Here is a 19010-nt window from a genome sequence, read left to right as displayed (position 1 = left end):
TTTTCCATCAGTAGGTATTCAAAAAAATCTTAATGCGATAAAAGGCTAGCCTGCCTTTTTTCAAATTTAAAGCAACTGCTAACGCAATTTCTAGAAAGACACTTGAGAACTTCAAACAGGTCTAGTTTCGAAACATAATCAAACCTATCCAAGATGGCCACCAGTTGGTCAACATGTTGGGCAGGCGTTGTATAGTTTTTTCTTTTTACGTGACTGCCTGTCCTCATTCGTTTCTGTTTTTTTAAAGGCCGCGCCGCGTAAACTACGGGTCTCTATATGAACCAAATTAAATGAATACGGAGTCTTAAAATTGACGTACCTCATTTCCAACCAACCGGAATCCACGTTTTCGCGCATGCGTCGTACAGAGCACAATAATCGTGTTGTTATGTTTTGAAGCAGATCTTGGATTTATTTTGGGTTTTTTCGCTGGTTGGTGCTAACGGGGCTACTCTTTTCATTTAGTAATATTTCGGGTGGACTCCGTGAAGACGGCACCTGTTCTATATGAAGGTCTGATGGAAAGAGCCAAGGATTTGGTGAGCAGGATAGATATTATGCCTGGGAAGCTAGGTTTGCTACCCCTTTGTTGTTTGTGCTTGGCTGGTTCGCCCACAGTTGACAGGACAACTCCTAAAAGTGTGCTCATAAATGCTTATGTTTGACTATGCTTGAAAGCGGTGTACAAGTGTTTTGTTATTGCTGGAATATAAACAGTTCTCGGGTGAATTAATTATGTACGCAAGTCAGCATGTCAAGTTTTTTTTCCAAACCTAGTATTCAGAGTAGAGTCAGTTTATAAGAGATGAGAAAATACTTGAAATGTTTTAAATAACATTGGAAATGTATTTCCTTGATGGCTATGTTATTCTATTAGGTATATAGTCGTAACGTCAGATAACATAGTAATCCGGTTTACCTTTTTGTGCGTGTGTACACGTGGGAGTGTTTGTTCAGTAATCAAGTAATTGCAAGTTCTGTGTTGGCGTGAGTGTTATGTTCGGGGGAGAGGGGATGTTGAGCCATGACGACTGCAAGCTGGGCTGCAACGGATCCTTCATCGTGTACTTAATATTTTTTGGGGAGAGAAGTACTGAGAGCAGTGGTTGATAATATGATCCGCACCACCAATGTTTGTGGTAGGCAGAGCCAGAAGCCTGACTAAACCGTACTGTGTAAATATTGTGTTATCTTTTCTCCTGTGAGTAACTGCAAATAAAATTATTGATCTAACTACACACTTAGTTGAGAAACCTAGTTAATTTCTTAGGGATACATTGTTTACATTCAAACAAGTTTTAATCGCTGGTCAAAGAAAGTTCCACTTTTATAAGTGCATTGCAGGGTTAGAGCTATCATACTAGAAAATATATGTGTGAGAAACAATCAACACACAGATCTCTGTAGTAAGTGCATTAACCTACAGGTCTATTCTTGTGCCTAGAATCTGTAGTCCGTATGTCTCATGCATTCCACATTGAGCTGTCTTATTGGGTTTGGAATTTATGTCCTGCAGGATACGCAGAAATTTCTGAGGAAGGTGCATTCACTCACCTCACTGTTGGATTCGGATCACAATTAGGCCTGGGCACTCCTTAAAAAGTGGCCCACATTCCTAGATCGTGCCCTTTAATTAAACACTAATTGAATAATCTCATTGGGCACATGTTTATAGAAATGTTTGGTAATTTTAACATTTCATAGCTTATAGAGCCAGTAACGTGGGAAGAAACTAGAAGCACTGATTTTTGACCTGGCGGGCAAAGGGAAATATAATGGTCCAAGGGCAACAACACTTGATCTGAAGGGTATTTTAATATTCAGGACTGTACGAAAATGACAATCACCCGTATCCGGTATTTTTCCCCTAATCACTATGTATTTTAAACAGTGCACTTTATATTGATTTCTAAAGTTGCCCTAATGAGCCGTGACTGATCGTTAAATTACCAAAGCCAGAAAAGCTATGTTAAAAAGGAAGAAGGTTTTTATTATATATAAAGATTCATCTTTAATTATCATTCTCTGGCATTTGCAGCATTTTAAGACATGAACAGTGGGCGGTTATTTTTTTAATGTTTTTTGTAGTTTTATATAGTGTGACCTGGTGCTACAGGCAGTGGATCTTCTTACATGAGCACCAGTTGCGGTAGAGGAGATCAAATTTGTTTTTATTTTTCAGCCTCAGGACATTAAGTGATTTACCCAGAATCACAGGATGTTGAGCTAACGTCGGGGCTCCAACATAGTTCCTGAGTTCAAAAGTTGGCATCTCTGGTCAAGGAGGCCTCACAGCTAGGCCTATGCAAACACCCCCCCCCCCCCCCCCCCCACACCTTACACTCAGTGCAGAGAGGCACAGGCTAAGGTGACAACACCTGGCCCCCAGCATAGTCCTTGAATACTATATCCCTTCCTGTCCACCAACGCCTGAGTATGATGTGATGGCCCAGTGGGGGAGAGGCCAGGGGTAAGACATTGCTTTTGGGCTGGGTCGAACCCAAGGGGGTGAGGTGAGAATGACCCTACAGCCAGAGCATCAACTGGCCCCCAGGCAGGCCGCTTCCCACTCACTCCCTCACCAGCCCACTATGGCGTCAGGCCTATGGACTGGTAGAGGTGGAAGGAAAAAAAGAACAAAGCTTCTGGGCCGGCCTCGAAGGAGGGGGTCAATTGGGGCTGAGGTGAAGATGGGCCATCGGCCGTTATCACCCGACACTGAATCCCCCCAGTGAGACTGCTTTACTCTTTCTGTCCTGTCTCTGTTTGACAACCCGGCAGCGGAGAAGGAACACTGTTTTGTCTGTGCAACCCCCCCAGGGCTACCGACTGCTTTACAATACGACGGAGGACTTAAAAAAACGGCCCACGGGTGACACTTAGGTGCCGGCCCATTGGCCAATCCCTACTGCCCGCCTTCCCTGTCTGACCCTGGCTAACAATCTATCAACTGCTAGCTGTACGGTAGGGGTAGATAAACTTGTTGCTAAGGGATAGAGGAGTATGCAGGTTAGCTAGCTAGTCTCTGGATGGGTACTCTATCCAGATACAGTATTTGAAGGGGTTTCGGGAGCCAGCGTTTTAAAATCCATTTATAGTGCTTACCTATAACAGCACCACTGGAAGAGGAGGAGACGGTAAGTGAAGATAGAAGATGGTAAATGGAAACTGTCAGATCTCGGGTTTTTTAAAATTCTTATAGTACTCCTGCCAGACAACTGAGAGAGTTCAGGGCAAAAGAAGAAATACGGTAACATTTGGTATATAGATCATATTGCAGCTTAAAATGGAGGCAAAATATGATCATATATATGCTACATGGATTTAGAGCGGCAGAGTATTTGATCTCAAAATTGGAGAGATATTTATCCTTAAGTCAGGCGCACGACTGGGCAGACCAGAACTGTACCACAGGCCGCAGTGCAGAGAACACTCAAGATCAACACACAAGGGCATCGGATTCCAGAAGCTGCCGGTCGCAACGTCGCAACCGGCAAGGAAGCACCAAATCGCTCTCGTGCACTCTGGGATCGCCTGCCCTGGAACAAATTGTTCAAGAACGGCGCAGAGCCCTAAAGGCAGCGGCGAGCCTCCGGTCCTCCTCCCCTGCAAAGGACATTAAATGGGCTCCACACCTCTTTATCTTCGGAGGAGGAGGACGAGGTCATCGAGGAGGCATAATCCAGTGTGGACTCGGTGGCCCTCCCATCGGTCACCCCGTGAACTGCTGATGATCTGATTTAACTGAGCCTATGATGTATCCTAGAGGTAATGGGAGGGGGGCTGCATCTTCCACTCAGCGCAACATGTGGTTTCTATTACGCAAGAACCCACGCGTAAAACTGGTACTATCTCGCCCTCACAGATTCACATATACCAGCGGGCGACCATAGATAACACTCATAGCCCACACGCAGAGCTTCCTCGCGGGCGCGCCGCCACCCCCACCAAATGTTCATTCTCTCAAACCCTCCCACCGCACACACCCGCACTACACTGTGTCCCCACCACCACACTGCCGAATGGTTGCACAGGCGCCCAAACTGCGCAGGCGCCCGAGGGACGCATAGGGACTTGAGGCATACAGGAGAGTCCAAACGCCCCCTTATCCCCCTTTGTCCCGCACGCATACCGATGGCGCATAAAGGCACCACCACTATCCTCACACTGAACGTGCGAGGCATGCATGCCGTACGCAAGCGATACTTAGTGTAAGCTTACATCAAGCCGAACCATGCGCAGATCGCGTTTTTGCAGGAGACGCACCTTACCTCAGGGGAAATAAAGCTGCGCAAGCGATGGCGGGGAATCCTCTGTGCCACTACAACAAACAAATGATGGACGGAATGCTGACAATGCATACATTCTCCCCCAGTCAAGAGATCTGGGTTAAATCCATCGTTCTTTTGCCCACTACACCACCCCAGTTTAGACATGGCCATATGCAAATCAGTCTTGACCCTGTGCCTCATGGGAATAGTCCAGCCCGAACTGCCAAGCCATGTCTTCTCTGGACCGGAATCAAGCATCCTAGGACCGGTTTCTGGCTATCAGTCGTCATCAGCCAGGATAGCTTGACTCCTGTGGCGTAGTGAGCACGGGTCCCACGTCTGGGAATACCCATCCCACTTAGGGCGAAAAACGTTACAACAAACAAATGATGGACGGAATGCTGACAATGCATACATTCTCCCCCAGTCAAGAGATCTGGGTTAAATCCATCGTTCTTTTGCCCACTACACCACCCCAGTTTAGACATGGCCATATGCAAATCAGTCTTGACCCTGTGCCTCATGGGAACAGTCCAGCCCGAACTACCAAGCCATGTCTTCCCTGGACCGGAATCAAGCATCCTAGGACCGGTTTCTGGCTATCAGCCGTCATCAGCCAGGATAGCTTGACTCCAGTGGCGTAGTGAGCACGGGTCCCACGTCTGGGAATACCCATCCCCTTTAGGGCAAAAAACGTTACAACAAACAAATGATGGACGGAATGCTGACAATGCATACATTCTCCCCCAGTCAAGAGATCTGGGTTAAATCCATCGTTCTTTTGCCCACTACACCACCCCAGTTTAGACATGGCCATATGCAAATCAGTCTTGACCCTGTGCCTCTACATACTCTGCCTATGCCTGAGGTACCCTTATATGGGTACGACCTGGCGTCCCGTTCCAAGAACTATCCTGAATCATCGACCCAGATGGACACTATGCCCTTCTACAGGGGCTACTAGACAGTCAACCAGTGCTGTTTGGGAGCATATATGGGCCCAACGCAGACCAAAGCAAATTTTGGAACACTCTCCCTACCCTTAAGAACATATACACAAGGCTCCTGGATTCTGGGAGGGGACTACAATTGCATATAAAATAGAGCACTGTATAGATCCTATCCTCCTCACCCAGCATCCCCCATTACAGTGCAGGCAAAACGATTCGCAACATGGGCAGCGCATTGGTCCCTAACGGATGTATGGCTCTCACGGAACCCCACCACCAGACTCTACTCATTTCACTTGATGCCTCATGATCTCAAGGTACGCTTGGACAGTTTCCTTTGCTCTTCCACTGTCCTGCCCACCATTTCTGGTTCTGACTACCTAGGTAGGACCTTGTCGGACCATGACGCCCACACAATCACGCTCCAATGGCGCCCGCCCCGCCCCCCTGTTCCCACTTTGTGACTCCCCAAGGACTGTCTAGACGACCCGATTTTTAAACAGATTCAGGCGGAGCACATATGCAATTACGGCCACCACACGCGCAGGGGTATGGGACGCCTTTAAAGTTGTCATACGGGGCATATGCGTTCAACACATCACAGGGGTCCGTCAGGTCCAGGAACGTGACATCCAAAATACAGAGCAAACTCTGGCCGCACTCACAAGGGAGACAAACCCAAACAAGGCCACGCCGGCTCAAATTGCTGATGCCAAGACTGCATACGAGGAGGCGCTGGCGAGCTTGCGCCGGTTTAACTTTGCGGCGTATGCTGCCCGGGTGCACAAAGAAGGAGACAGGGCGGGCACATTATTAGCATGGCTCGTCAAGCAAGATTCGACCCTCCCACCAATCACGACCATCCGCAGTGGCCCAGACACTCTCCTCCACTTGCAGGCCTCTATTCTAGAGGCCTTCCGAAGGCATTACGCACTGCTATTCACAAGCCCTGCTCCAGTACACGTGGAAGTCCTTACCCAATTCTTGAGTCGACACCAGCTACCTCGTATAGATCGCAACGACCGACAGGACCTTGAAGAGCCCATTGGTGCGACTGAAATCAGGCAAGCGATGAGAGCGTTAGCCACCTGCAGGGCCCCTGGTTTGGACGGCCTTCCGCTGGAGTTCTGTCGCACATTTGCGCCCCAACTAGTACCTCAACTGGTGACTCAATTTCAAGTGGCCCTCGATGATGGCGCCTTGCCCCAGTCCATGTGAGAGTCGGTTATAGTGTCCCTTCTCAAACCGGAGAGGGACTCCCACCAACTGGGCTCCTATCGGCCCATAGCCCTATTACCCGCAGACTATAAAATCTATGGGAAGATTCTGGCGGATAGATATGCCACGGTCCTCCCAAAACGGATCCACCCGGATCAAAATGGGTTTGTGCCGGGCAGGAACACCTCCTATAATATACGGCGACTGTTTCATGTACAGGACCAGATACGGGATCGCTTCCTCCGGGCGGCGGGCCTTGTTGTGGACCTGGAAAAAGCTTTTGATACCTTTTTCATTGCCATATTTGCTTCAGGTCCTGCGGTACATAGGGATAGGGCCCCGCCTCCGGGCATACACCAGCTCATATACTCCACGTCCACCTCCAGAGCACGGCTGGGACCCTTATTTCCTTCCCGGTCCATCGGGGCACCTGGCAGGGATGCCCACTTCCCCCCCCCCCCCTCTCTTCGCTATGGCGGTGTAACCTCTGGCGATCCACCTTTGAGCCGCGGGTCGAAGAGTGGGGAATCCCCATTGCCGACCTCACCCATGTGGTATCGATGTACGCAGATGACGTGCTCGTCTATGTCCTTGATATAGCGGCAGACCTCTCACCTATACTGCGCATATTGCAGGATTTCGAGGAAGTAGCGGGACTCAGTCAATTTGGTCCAAATCAACCATATATCCCCTAGTGCAGGCCATGCCTCAGTGCCCTTGGCGGCTGGGTGGCGTCAACATCTCCTGGAGACCCCAAGCGGTCCGGTACCTGGGAGTCCGGCTATATCACACACCTCAGGACATCTACGAGGGCAATTACCGCAGGGCGATGACTGGTATCAGATCCTCCATACACTTTTGGAAAGACCTCCCACTGGCTGTTACAGGGAAAATAGCAGTCGCTAAGATGATTCTTGTTCCGCGACTATTATACTACTTCTCCAACCGTCCGGTGGTTCCCCCACGTTCCTTTTTTAGGGAGTTGGACACCCTGCTCGGGACCCTCATATGGGGATCCGGTCACAGACGCATCGCCCTTGCCAAGCTGCAGCTGCCCATCAATCAAGGAGGACTAGCAACCCCATCTTTTGAAGCTTACTTTCTAGCCGCCCAGCTTCAGTGGGTATCGCGCTGGACGGCGGGTCGGGCACAGGGGGAATTGCTCACAGCAGCAGGGCAGATCAGATTCCAACCATCCACCGTATGTTATTGCCAGGGGGGGCGCCGCCTCAGACCAAGCCACTCCAGGTGATGACTGCACACGCCTGTCTATCACGCATCCACAGATTGGGCCGTGCGACACCCCTGCCGCTGGTGGGGTTTCCCAAGGGTCGAACACACTACACAGAGCGGATACTGCACACATGGACTGAATGCTCATTGACGGATGCAGGCACACTATACCTCAATGGACAACTTCAGACCTTTTAGACGCTCATGGAAGACTTCGACCTCCCTAGAGGACAGTTTCTTCTGTTCAGGCACTCATGGTAGACTGCCGCAAAATGTGGCGAACAATAGATACAGAACCCCCTACACACCCGGTAATTCACTCGAAACTACAGATGGGCCCCGGGCGACACTTAGTCCCATGGATATATAAAGCTATACGGACCCTTAAGCAACCCACCCTTGCAACCCTCCGGGAGAAATGGGAAACTGACTTCTGTAGGCCGCTTTACGATAAGGAATGGACACGTGCATTAGAATTCACTAAAAAAGTGTCCCGTAACTATCGCTTTAAAAACATACAATTGCATATATTACACCGGGCGTACCTTACTCCTGAAAAGTTACAGAAGTACTTCCCCGAAAGCTCCTTCACCTGTCCCAGATGCCCGGAGCCCAATGCCTCATTCCAACACATGCTATGGGATTGCCCGATTCTTCACTGCTACTGGGAGACAGTTCACACCACTCTTAGGACGGTCACGGGACTCCCAGACCTATACACATGGGAAGCTAGTGCCCTTGGAGTCTGCAAACGTCGTAAAAATATGAAAGTGGAAATGCGGTTCGCGTCCTTGGTGCTCCTCCTGGCTAAGTGATTCATTACTATGCATTGGAAGGCACCGGGAGGCCCCACTCTAAATGCATGTGTGGGTTCTGTCAAGAAGTGGGGCCCAGCAGAAGAGGGAATACTCAGAACAGAAGAGGTTAAGGGAATTCGTAAGCATCCAATCTCTGTCATGGGCCATGTTACTCCACTCCTTTACACAAGAAACACTGGTGGCGCCAGGGTCTCGGACTACCGGTTCTCCTGTGGCACTCGCGGCTTCTGCGGATGCCCGGGGTGACTCGCAGAGGGCCCGGACGCCCGACGGGACGCACAAGGCGGCCACAAGCGGACTCCCAACATTGTTCCCCGCGAGTGTTCCTGCAGAGTTTAAACATATGATGTGGGACTGTATGCAATTGGGGACCTATTGGGAGGACGTGGTAGCGCTGCTATGCGTAGTCACAGAACGACAGATTACACCTGATATGGGCGCTTGCTTACTTCACTGGTTTCCCCACACACCCAAAACGAGGGTAACAAGCAAATTTCTTGAATTGGGACTATTGCTGGCTAAGAGGGATATCACAGCGCATTGGAAAGCTGCACGGGGCCCCAGTGTACTGAGGTGGAAAATGGAATTGATTTAAATGGGCCACGAGCGAAAGCACACTTAGATTTCAGTTAGGTAGGCGAACACAGGGAGATAAAACCATGGAGGCCGCGAGGGCCTGGGAAGCGCTAGTGGTTTCATTGCAGGCACCAGGGATGAATTTGGGTAACAACTAGACAGCGGGCACACCGATGGTTTCACCTTAAAGTTCTGTGAATGTTGATCGATTGCTTGGGTGAATTGTGCTGTCTATAGTGTTCTTGACTGGGGGAATACTGATCTTCACTGACTTTTTAATACACTACTGTTATGCATAGCTGACCAATGAGTCGCACAGACTTTTTTTTAGCTTTTGTTACAGTGCTGTAGCACGGGACATACCGGGGACAGGGGTGGGTTGGGAGGGAGGGTGGGGGGAGGAGTTTGCATTTTTTTTTTATTGGATGCCTAATTGTTGCAGAAGGCCTTCCTGGAAATTAATCTGTGTTGCACCATACCTCTGCCACATATCCCATGTTTTGAATGTGTATATTGATGTATAATACAAGAAATTGTTTTATTGCACTTTATTGGAAGTGAGGAAAGTAGGCGGAGCACTGCTTTGTGACCATTGATGTTTCTGAAGCCCAGGTGGCTCTTTGATATTGGTCTTGAAAGATGTTTTGTGGGAAAATCAGCAGGCTGCCATGGGGATGACAATAGGTCAGGTGTCGCGTGACCCTTTCTATACGAATGAATAGTTTCTCTACAACTTCGCTTACCCCAGTGACTACCCAGAATCCTTTTACTCCTTTGACTGCCCTGCAAGATCTGGATTGACGGACATTGAGTGCCAGAGGGCTGCAGGAAGAAGGCATCCTAAATACAAATCTGCATGAGGATACAAGATGGGGTATTGGCACAGATGATGGGACAACGCACTGCACTCCAGAATCCCATGGAGGGCAATGATAGCATTAATATGATGTGTTGGAATATAGCAGGGATAAATAGAAAACTTGATAATCCAGACTGGGTCAGTTTAATTAAAAACGATTCTGTTGTATTCTTACAAGAAACTTGGGCGACTGATTCTTTCGATTTAGATGGTTATTCCTCTTCCTGTTCCCCTGCGAGTAGGTCCTCTCAATGCAAAGCCAGGAGGCTTAGCAATTTTCTCTTGGTTTCTCTTTCAGGGAATGTTTTTAAGAGTATATTCGATCATACTTATTATCAACTGCTCAGATATGACCCTAAGGAGGGGCAAGTTTTTTAAACAAATAACTAAAATAATATTTTTTCCTTCTCTTGTGCAAATCTTGACTTGAAGCTTGAGAAAAATCTGAAGGGCTTCCTTGAGAAAAGGGTCAAAGAGATTTTTATAATCTGGATGGTAGATTTTAACATTACATCATGCACCTTGTATGCTAAAAAAGGTTTGTGGCCTGACCAATAATAAAGAAGAAGGATTGAAAAATGTTCTTCATAGCGCTTATGTAGAGGCATGGAATGTGCTTTTTTCGAAAGAAAATATAATTATTGTTATGTTATATCCACTTTTACAGGGCAACGACTCACCCGGGGGCATCTCGGCGCTCACCTAGTGAAAGAGAGGGGGGTCAAAACCGAAAGATGTAAGAAGTCAAAACAGAAAAGTTTTTAATTGTTTCCTAAAAGCAGAATATGAATAACATTTGCGCAGTGCAATGGGCAGTTGGTTCCAGTACCGTGGGGCAAGGTACGAGAAGGCCTTACCCTCCCGTACGACTGAGATGTATTCGAGGGACTTTTAAGAGAGCTAAGGAATTAGATCTGATGTTTCGACCAGATACCTGTTTAGTAAGTTTCTTTTGAAGGTAAAGGGGACCTTTGCCGTTTAGTGCATTAAATGTAAGGCAGCAGATTTTAAAGTTGGATCGCTTCTTCACTTGTAACCAGTGTAGCTCTCTCAACAAGGGGCCTGAAGGAGTGCCTGGAGGTCTATTTAAAATCATTCTTGCAGCAGTGTTTTGAATCGCCTGCAGTTTAGTAAGCAGTGTCTCACCAACTTCAGCTAACAATGCATTCCCATAGTCCAAGCGGCTGATCACCATCGCCTGGACCAGGGTACTGCGATGTTTAATAGGCAGATAGGGCAGGAACGTACGTAGAAGACGTAAGCTGTAGTAACAGGAGCTGGTGGTGGCAGAGATGTGATCTTTCATAGACAGTGTCTGGTCCAATTTTTAGACCAAGATTTTTCATGGATTGAGTGGGAGTAGGGGCAGCTCCCAGCTGGTGCGGCCACCAATACTCAGTCCAGATGGTTGAGGCTTTCCCCATTAGCATAACCTCAGTTTTGCTGGGATTCAACTGGGTTTATCAATGATGTACCTCTGTAACTGGTCACTGCACCTTCAACTTGCTTTGGGAATGGTCATTATGGTTACTTTGACCATATTTTAATCTCTGATAATCTTAGTTATTCTGTTGATTATTTTCAAATTAGTTAGTCATGTTTGCATGATCACAGTCCTTTTGTTGTGACCTTGAAAACGTTTCAAGTAAGGGTTAAACCAGAATAGCTCTCCTGAGGAATGTGTGGGAAGGTGAATTAGGATTGCTTTGAAAGGGGAGGGCGTGGACACCAAATCGTTATCCACTGATTTAATCAGGACACATGCTAATTCTGTAGCTATTTATCTGAATGAAACCGCGGAAGGGAGGGCTTTTGGAGTCCTGGCAAATTATATTCAAAATGCTCTGACAAAACCCCTAAGTAAATATCAGTCAAAAATTAAAGGCTGGTTTGACGCATCGTGCAGTAAGGCTCATAAAGCCCTGAAAATGGCTTTTAGGAGTAAGCTCAGGGATGGAGCGTTAGTAAAGAGATGTAGGATGGAATACATATTTTAGCTGGATAAGAAGAAAAATAGTATTAAAGAGAACGCTTGGGAAGGGCAGCTTTTTGAAAGGTAACTAATGCTTCTTATTTTAATGATTTTGCTCACCCATCTATTGATACAGTTATCACGACTGTAGAATGGGTTAGGCACTTACACTTGTGGGAGCAGAGGAAAAGGGGGAGGAAATTATCTACTTGTAGCATAAGTCAGATGGTAGTGCAGCGATTACTATTGAGTTTAGCCTAACTCTAGTGAAGGCATTAAGGTCCAGTAGGAAGGGGTAACGCCCCAAGCCTGGATGACGCTCCATTGGATGCCTTTATTGATAATATTGACTTTTGGGCCCCTTTGCTGTCAAATGGTTTTTAGAGCAGTAACTGTGTGTGGTCCTCTACCAAACTGCGTGCAGTCAATTATAGTGCCTATTTTTAACAAGCATTTACAATGCAACGGTCTCGGCATTGTTAAAGTTAGAGCTATAGGCATTGCTCATGACATTATTTTTGTTTATGTTTTTGTTTTTAAAACATGTAGAGAAACGGCATTGTTATTTACAATGTCAATAGCTTAATCAGTGTGTGTGTAGGTGGCTCTGTGTGTGGGTGCAAATGCAATAGGTCTCGCATTTGAGAGTGATTAAGCTATTGACATTGTAAATAACAATGCCGTTTCTTTAAATGTTTTAAAAACAAAAACATAAACAAAAATAATGTCATGAGCAATGCCAATAGCTCTAACTTTACCAATGCCGAGACCATTGCTTGTTTTTAGGAGGCACAAGGCAACCGACTTGCTTCTTGGGCCACTGATAAAATTGTCTTCAGAGCTTAAGGGCAGCCGCGGCCCATGCCGGTAAGAGCGGTGGGCTGGGCAGGAGGGGTGGTGCGGGGGGGGGGGGGGGATTTCTGTAGATCTACGACGAGGGAAAATGAATTATTTAATTTTCCCTCATGGCCGCCTGTCAAATTCTCGCCCCTCCCCCCTCCTGAAAAGTTGAGGCATGATCCTTTTCCAATTGGAAAATGTTAGGTGCTTGGAGTCCTTAAGTGCCTGATTATTAAAAGCAGTGTCTGATGGAAAATGCAGCCTGGGGGCCTCCTGGGGAGTCCACCGGTTTGTACATGCATAGATCACTGAGTGGTTAGAATGCTGGCTCTCTGTGTGAAGATTCATAGCATTTCTTTAAAATCGTAAACAATACAAAAGTGTTTTTAATCAGAAGCAGATTGCTAGTTCAAGGTCTGAGCATGTTTGAATGTGAACTGTGACTGTGCACAATCGCACCTGCCCTGAACTAGAAACTTCTCAGGAAAAACATTGTTGAACTGCTTTATTGATATTATTAATACATATATCAAATACATTGGGGAGGAAATAAAGTACACTTCAAGAAATATTATTACCTCCAGAAACTATTATCCCAGTATGAGAAGAAAAAAAAAACACTTATTTCGCTCATGATAACGATGATTGACAGTGGATAATGGTTGGGGGTCACAAGGGTCTGCGGACCCCCGTAAAAGGCACCTTAAGAACGGCTGGAATAACATACTGTTAATAGTGTGATTTATGCTCAGGTAAAGGGATGTCTTTTTACTTTATCTGTCCGTTTGTACTTTAGAAGTTCTTCTCTGTACCCCGACTGTTTTACTGCAAATGTTTATATAACCCCGACTACGTTTGTGCTACATAAACTCTACTAGATAAATAAGTCTATGGTCACAATGGCCACGTGTTATGATCGTTAAATAAACGCAAGTCGTGTTCAGCTCCTCACAGACTCCAGTACTGAAACCCATTCTAGTTCTCTACAGTGAAGAGAGCAGGAGAGGTGACACTGCAGCAGCACTCACAAGTCAACTCAGCCTAGCCGTGGTTCTGGTGGCTCTTGTGAACCAGCTTCTTCAAAAACAAGGACTACCTCGTTTGCACTTATAAAGGCAACTTAGACATACTTGGACAAAGGAAAATATGTTTTATGTCAAGAAAAATTATCAGCACGGTCACCTTTTTTAAATATCATTTTTTTTCATTACTGGGGTGACCATGCCTCCAAGACTTTCCCGAACAGTCCTAGTTTTTTACTCTCTGTCCCAGTTTTCAGACTGGGGTGACTAAGTGAACCCAGAGTGAGGAAAGTTCACATGTTTCGGTGCAGGATTAGTTAAGAGCTCTTAACAGAAAGCTTTAAACAGATGACACTGTGTGTAAACGTTGCATTCAATTCCTTTCAGTGACTCACTGTGTTTTCTATGATACGGATCACTTTTGGTTAAGTCATTCTGTGCCCAATGGTCGATGGCACATTACAGTCTTACTTCTATATTTATGGAATGCACCTGTATTTGGTTTTCGAAATCCGGTGACCTTATCGACGACATTTTAGTCAAGAACAGATCAAGTACAGTAACTTGTTCATTGCAACCCAGCATGGGTGACAGACTTGCCACTAAGCAAAGGCCTCTACCACTGTCAACAGAATGAGTATCGTTTAGACAAGGAATATCAGTTACCCTAGCATTGGGAGTAAGAAAATGCCAAATGAAAATCATGAAATAATGGCCCAGTAAAAAAAAAAAAACCAGCAGTTAATTCCTGGTTACAAATTCAACAGTGGTTTGTAAAAACTCCAAAGAGCATTCAATATTCTTCGAACTTGAGGGCGCTGCTGACAAAAGCATGCCAGTGTCAAGCCAGGCGCGTGGAGCCCTACAGAGCAGCTCTTCATCGGATCAACTACATAGCAGCTCACAAACCCTCAGTGTCCAGAGAGGTGACTACTGTGGATCAGTATCCGATCCACAACAGCCAATGGTTGTCTGTGCAGATCCATCAAACGAGTTGTGCAGAAGAGGAGCAGCGCCCCGCTTTGTGGAACAAACATTACTTCACTTTTCTGTGCTAAATAATGCACAACTGAAGTTTAATTAAGAACCGCGCACCACTAAATTTACAAGAAGCCCTGGGAATTGTACATACTTCATATGCGAGAGGCTTTGGCAAAGGGCTGTGCGAGAAAAAGAAACTGGCAATGTTGCAGGCCAAGCCACCCTTTGCTCACATGCTTATCATACTGCGAAGGCCCGTTGCCCTGCCCTAAAATCCAAAACATCCCAAAAATAACAGTCATGTACCCTACCCAGAACATGCAATACAGCGTTCGGAATGTACATGATGTATACACAAGGAATAGGACTTTACTCGTGAAATGTCTGTGCATTGCTGTCAACAGATGCTTACAAGGCATGCCGCAATTATGTTCAAATGCACAGGTGGATTTTAGTAGCCGGCTTGTGATTTCATATCCTATGACCGTGACGCTGAGTTCCAGAATCACAAAACGAGCTGTCGAAATAGCGGATGTCTCCTGTGACTAGCTGGTACGTTGGCTCAGTGAGTTAACGCGGACAGCTGACATCAGCTGTTATTTGAAGGTTACAATTTCAATTTTAGTCCGGGCAAACTCTGCCTTCAATACTTCTGAGGCTAGTTAGTCGAGCACTATTACACTCGGTGATATTAACAACCATTATGTACAGCGCTTAGAAATTGTCGAACAAGGGTGTTATCGAGAAAAGGTATCTTACTCCACTAATGCCCACAAGGTAGATCTAAACTGCACTCCAAACGGTCTCCGTTTTATTACAGTAAATATGGTCGAAGTGAAAGAATCTAATTTGAATAATTTAGCCGAGCCACTAGTGAGCAATAAAAAAACCACAACTTTTATTTTCAATAAATAATTTTGAGAGAAAGCCTGTGGAGGAAGGGCGATCTTTTGAACGGTATGACGCCACCTGCCCACCACATCGCTAATTAGCTCTCCGCCGAGCGCTGACTGAAACGCTCTGCAGCGCGGAGTCTGCCTGCACGCGCGCTGACGGATGAGGGGCGTGACGAGGCCTTGAGAGCTTCCTGTGTTTTGCTGACCTGTAAAATCCAGGCACAACAATGGATGAGCTCGCTGGCAGGGTCAGACTTGGTCACAGAACATGGAAGTCGTGTCTGACCCCCTAGGGGAAACGGTGAAACAACACCGCGCGCAAAGCCAAAGAGGCCGAACGGAAATGGAGGCGGGTTGGTTTCCCCCTTCGGCTTCCGGGTACAAGGAGTGTGAAAAAGAGAAGGGGTTGCACTTCTCCAGAGATAATCCTTGAAGGAGTTAAGGGATGGCGAATTGCGACACGCGTTTACATTGGGTAAATGGAGAGAGGCGTTAGCCCAAGCAGAGCACAAGACTCAAAGCCAAACGGTGCATATTGGCATGTCACATTATGGAAAATGCAGGAGGTGGTCCAAAATATTAACAAAAGCTGCTTTACAAACATCCTGTGCTAGTGGAATAAAATAGGAACGTTCAGAGATGACTGGGCGTGTATACACGCACACCTCCACTTTCCAAATACCCCACTGAGGAGCAATGCAGGCATGCCATTTTTCCAGGTTTAAAAAGGAGAAGCTTTAATACTTCGAAGAAAGTACGCAAATCCTTTCTCTTGGGACAGAGACGTTCCTTGTATGCTCTGTAGACCGTACACCCCTACCTCGGATTCACCAATCTGCCAATACCTCAGCACGCACAGAGCTCACGCACGTCCGCTGGAGGTTTTTTCGTGTCACGACTGAGACAGAGCATGGCTCTGTGGTTAAGAATGGTACAGTATGTGCACCCACCTTGCCGAGCGTGACAACCGCAGGGCACAAGTCCTAAACAAGGAGATCAGGTGAGGGAGCAACGCCGGGACACCACCGCCTTTCTCCGAGGCAGAGAAGAACTGCCTCGGAGAAACGCAGCCTCGGTTTCGGATTCGGGGGCGTGTTTCTTTTTCTCTCCTCTTGCCATTGGCTGGAGGAGAGAAAAACACGCCCTGCGAAAAGCAACGAAAAAACACGCCCCCCGATCCGAAAAGGACGGGGCTTCAACGGAGTGACTGGACCTCTTCTCCAGTGGCTGGCCAGTATTTAAGAGGCCAGCCAATGGAGAACAGGAGAGAAGAGGGGCGGGTGCAAGCCCCTCTTCTCAAAGTCACTCAAAGTCATTAAATCTCGGAGCGAGACTGCGCAAGCGCAGCCTTCGCAGCCGAGACCTAAAAAGGGGAATAATTCGACCCAGATTGCTATAGGTCTATTTCATTGCTGGAATTAACCATAGTGGTTGGAAGGATTGTTTTGACCAAGTTGGCAGAGTGGGCAGAGAAAAACGACATTATCAGCAACATACAGTATGGCTTTCATAAAGAACTCGGCACGGTGGAGCAATGTCTGAATTGTATCTTCTTGTGAATAAATATACTGTAGCTAAAGGGGGTCACTGTATTTGGCATTTATGGACCCGCCCTCTGCATTCGATAGCGTAGATCATTCAATCCTGTGGGGACTTATGTCATACATGGGCATTGATAGGACTCTTATTGACTTTTTACGTAAATTGTATGGAGATACCAAGGCCAGAGTACGAAGTGGTAGATTAGGAGAATGTACGGACCTGTTTGAGATAAGTAGAGGAGTAAGGCAAGGGTGTATTTTAGCACCATTTCTGTTTACATTGTGCATTAATAATCTGGAAAGAGCACAGAGTATGCCACAAGTAGGTTCTCGCCCATTACCAATACTGTTGTATGCTTATGACGCTGTCCTGATGGCGTGGACACGAAATGCCCAATTCATCCCTACAAAGAGAACATTTCTTTTTTAGACACTAAAGGGCATGTGTGTGAATTCAAGCAAATTATTTTACAATGTTTATCGGACCAGGAAAGAGGACGCTCAGTTCTTGAAGGGTAATAAGATGTCATCTACAAATACGTTTTCTTATTTAGGTGTGATTTATTGCTCAAAACACTTGGAAGCCTCTCCTGGAAAATAGAAAGTTGTACTTTGCCAAAGCTACTTCTGTGGTGTTTAGATTTGCTATCAGATTGAGCACTAAGCCTTTATATGAAATGATTACTATATAGAAAAAGCAGATGTGTAGTACCTTTGGGATAGGTATCTGGGGGGTACTCCAATGAGGATGTGATTCAGCAGGTGGAAAATAGGTGACTGAAAATGCTGCTTTCAGTTCCCTCTAGTTTCTCCAATCACATCTGTCATGTAGCACTTGGTGTACCTCTTATAGAAGATAAAATCCATGCCGCCCTCCTGTTATTGTGGAGAGTAGTATGGATAAAAAAAGGCTGCCTCATTGACCAGGAGGATAATAGGTGACTGTTTGGCCCTTGCAGAGACGCAGCATATTCCTTGGTTAAATTATATCAAGATTTTATGTGCATATTGGTTCACATACCTTGTTCGAAAATCAAGAATCATTGCGGGCAATGAATAAAATGGATTTCTTCTCTAGGATTACTAAGTTGAGAATCGAAGAGAGGGAAGTTAGGGAGTTTAGCAAGGCAACTATGGTAGCGCATGACTCTTTGATAAGTGTCTGGTCGGCAGCCTTTACCTTAACACAATTCAAAATGTGCAGCATAGATTTTTATTGACCTGATTTGGATTAAGCACTATCCTTTAGTTATATGCTTTTAAGGAGGAAAATAGTAACAGTAGGCAATTGCCACTATGCCTGTTTGATAAATTCTCAGGCCAAACTACTCTAAATGTTCTTTTTTTATTTTGGTGACGTTTTTGTATCATTGTGAAAAGGATGTATATATTTTTTTTTACCAATGATCGAATCTTTAAACATTGTACAGTGTAGACCAGGTTTGCAGTATTTCCAGCAGCTTCATTCCTGTCTTACTTGCTCTTGAATTGTGAATTTTACTGCAGGTTAAGAAAATTAGAAAGAGGGGCATTGTATTTTAGATTGCAATTTTATTGAGCTATGGAATTGTAGGACATAATATGAATTTATGATGGAATATGAATGAAGTTTAGGGGGCGTCTATGTTAGTTGAAACTTATTGTGAAATGTATGATTGGATGCAGCTTGGCTGTACTTAGCTTTGGTGAATGAGTAATTAGGAATACCTTTATGCCATTGTTGTGTGGCTTTTATGGGTGAACAGGTATATATTTTTAAGCTACGTAATGTGGATTTAAAAAAAATAAATGAAATATGATGTTGATGTGTAACTTATATGGCTAAGTTAGCCG

At 46.0% G+C, this 19010-nt stretch overlaps 1 protein-coding gene across 2 annotated transcripts in view; it reads left to right on the top strand.

The window, feature by feature from the left end:
- The first annotated feature begins 339 nt into the window (after positions 1-339).
- MBTD1 (mbt domain containing 1) overlaps positions 340-19010 on the top strand; it is a 696883-nt gene continuing 678212 nt past the window's right edge. The window contains exon 1 of one of the 2 annotated variants that reach the window (XM_085617153.1): positions 340-539. In XM_085617153.1, the coding sequence (XP_085473279.1) occupies positions 519-539 (21 nt within the window). In that variant the 5' untranslated portion in view covers positions 340-518. The remainder of the gene's footprint in view (positions 540-19010) is intronic. The other variant, XM_085617152.1, reaches the window with a different exon arrangement.

This window comes from Triturus cristatus, chromosome 7 (genome assembly GCF_964204655.1).
Source record: "Triturus cristatus chromosome 7, aTriCri1.1, whole genome shotgun sequence".
NCBI classification, from domain to species: Eukaryota; Metazoa; Chordata; class Amphibia; order Caudata; family Salamandridae; genus Triturus; species Triturus cristatus.
Note: the sequence above shows the minus strand (reverse complement) of the source record. Positions and strands in the feature narration are given on the sequence as shown.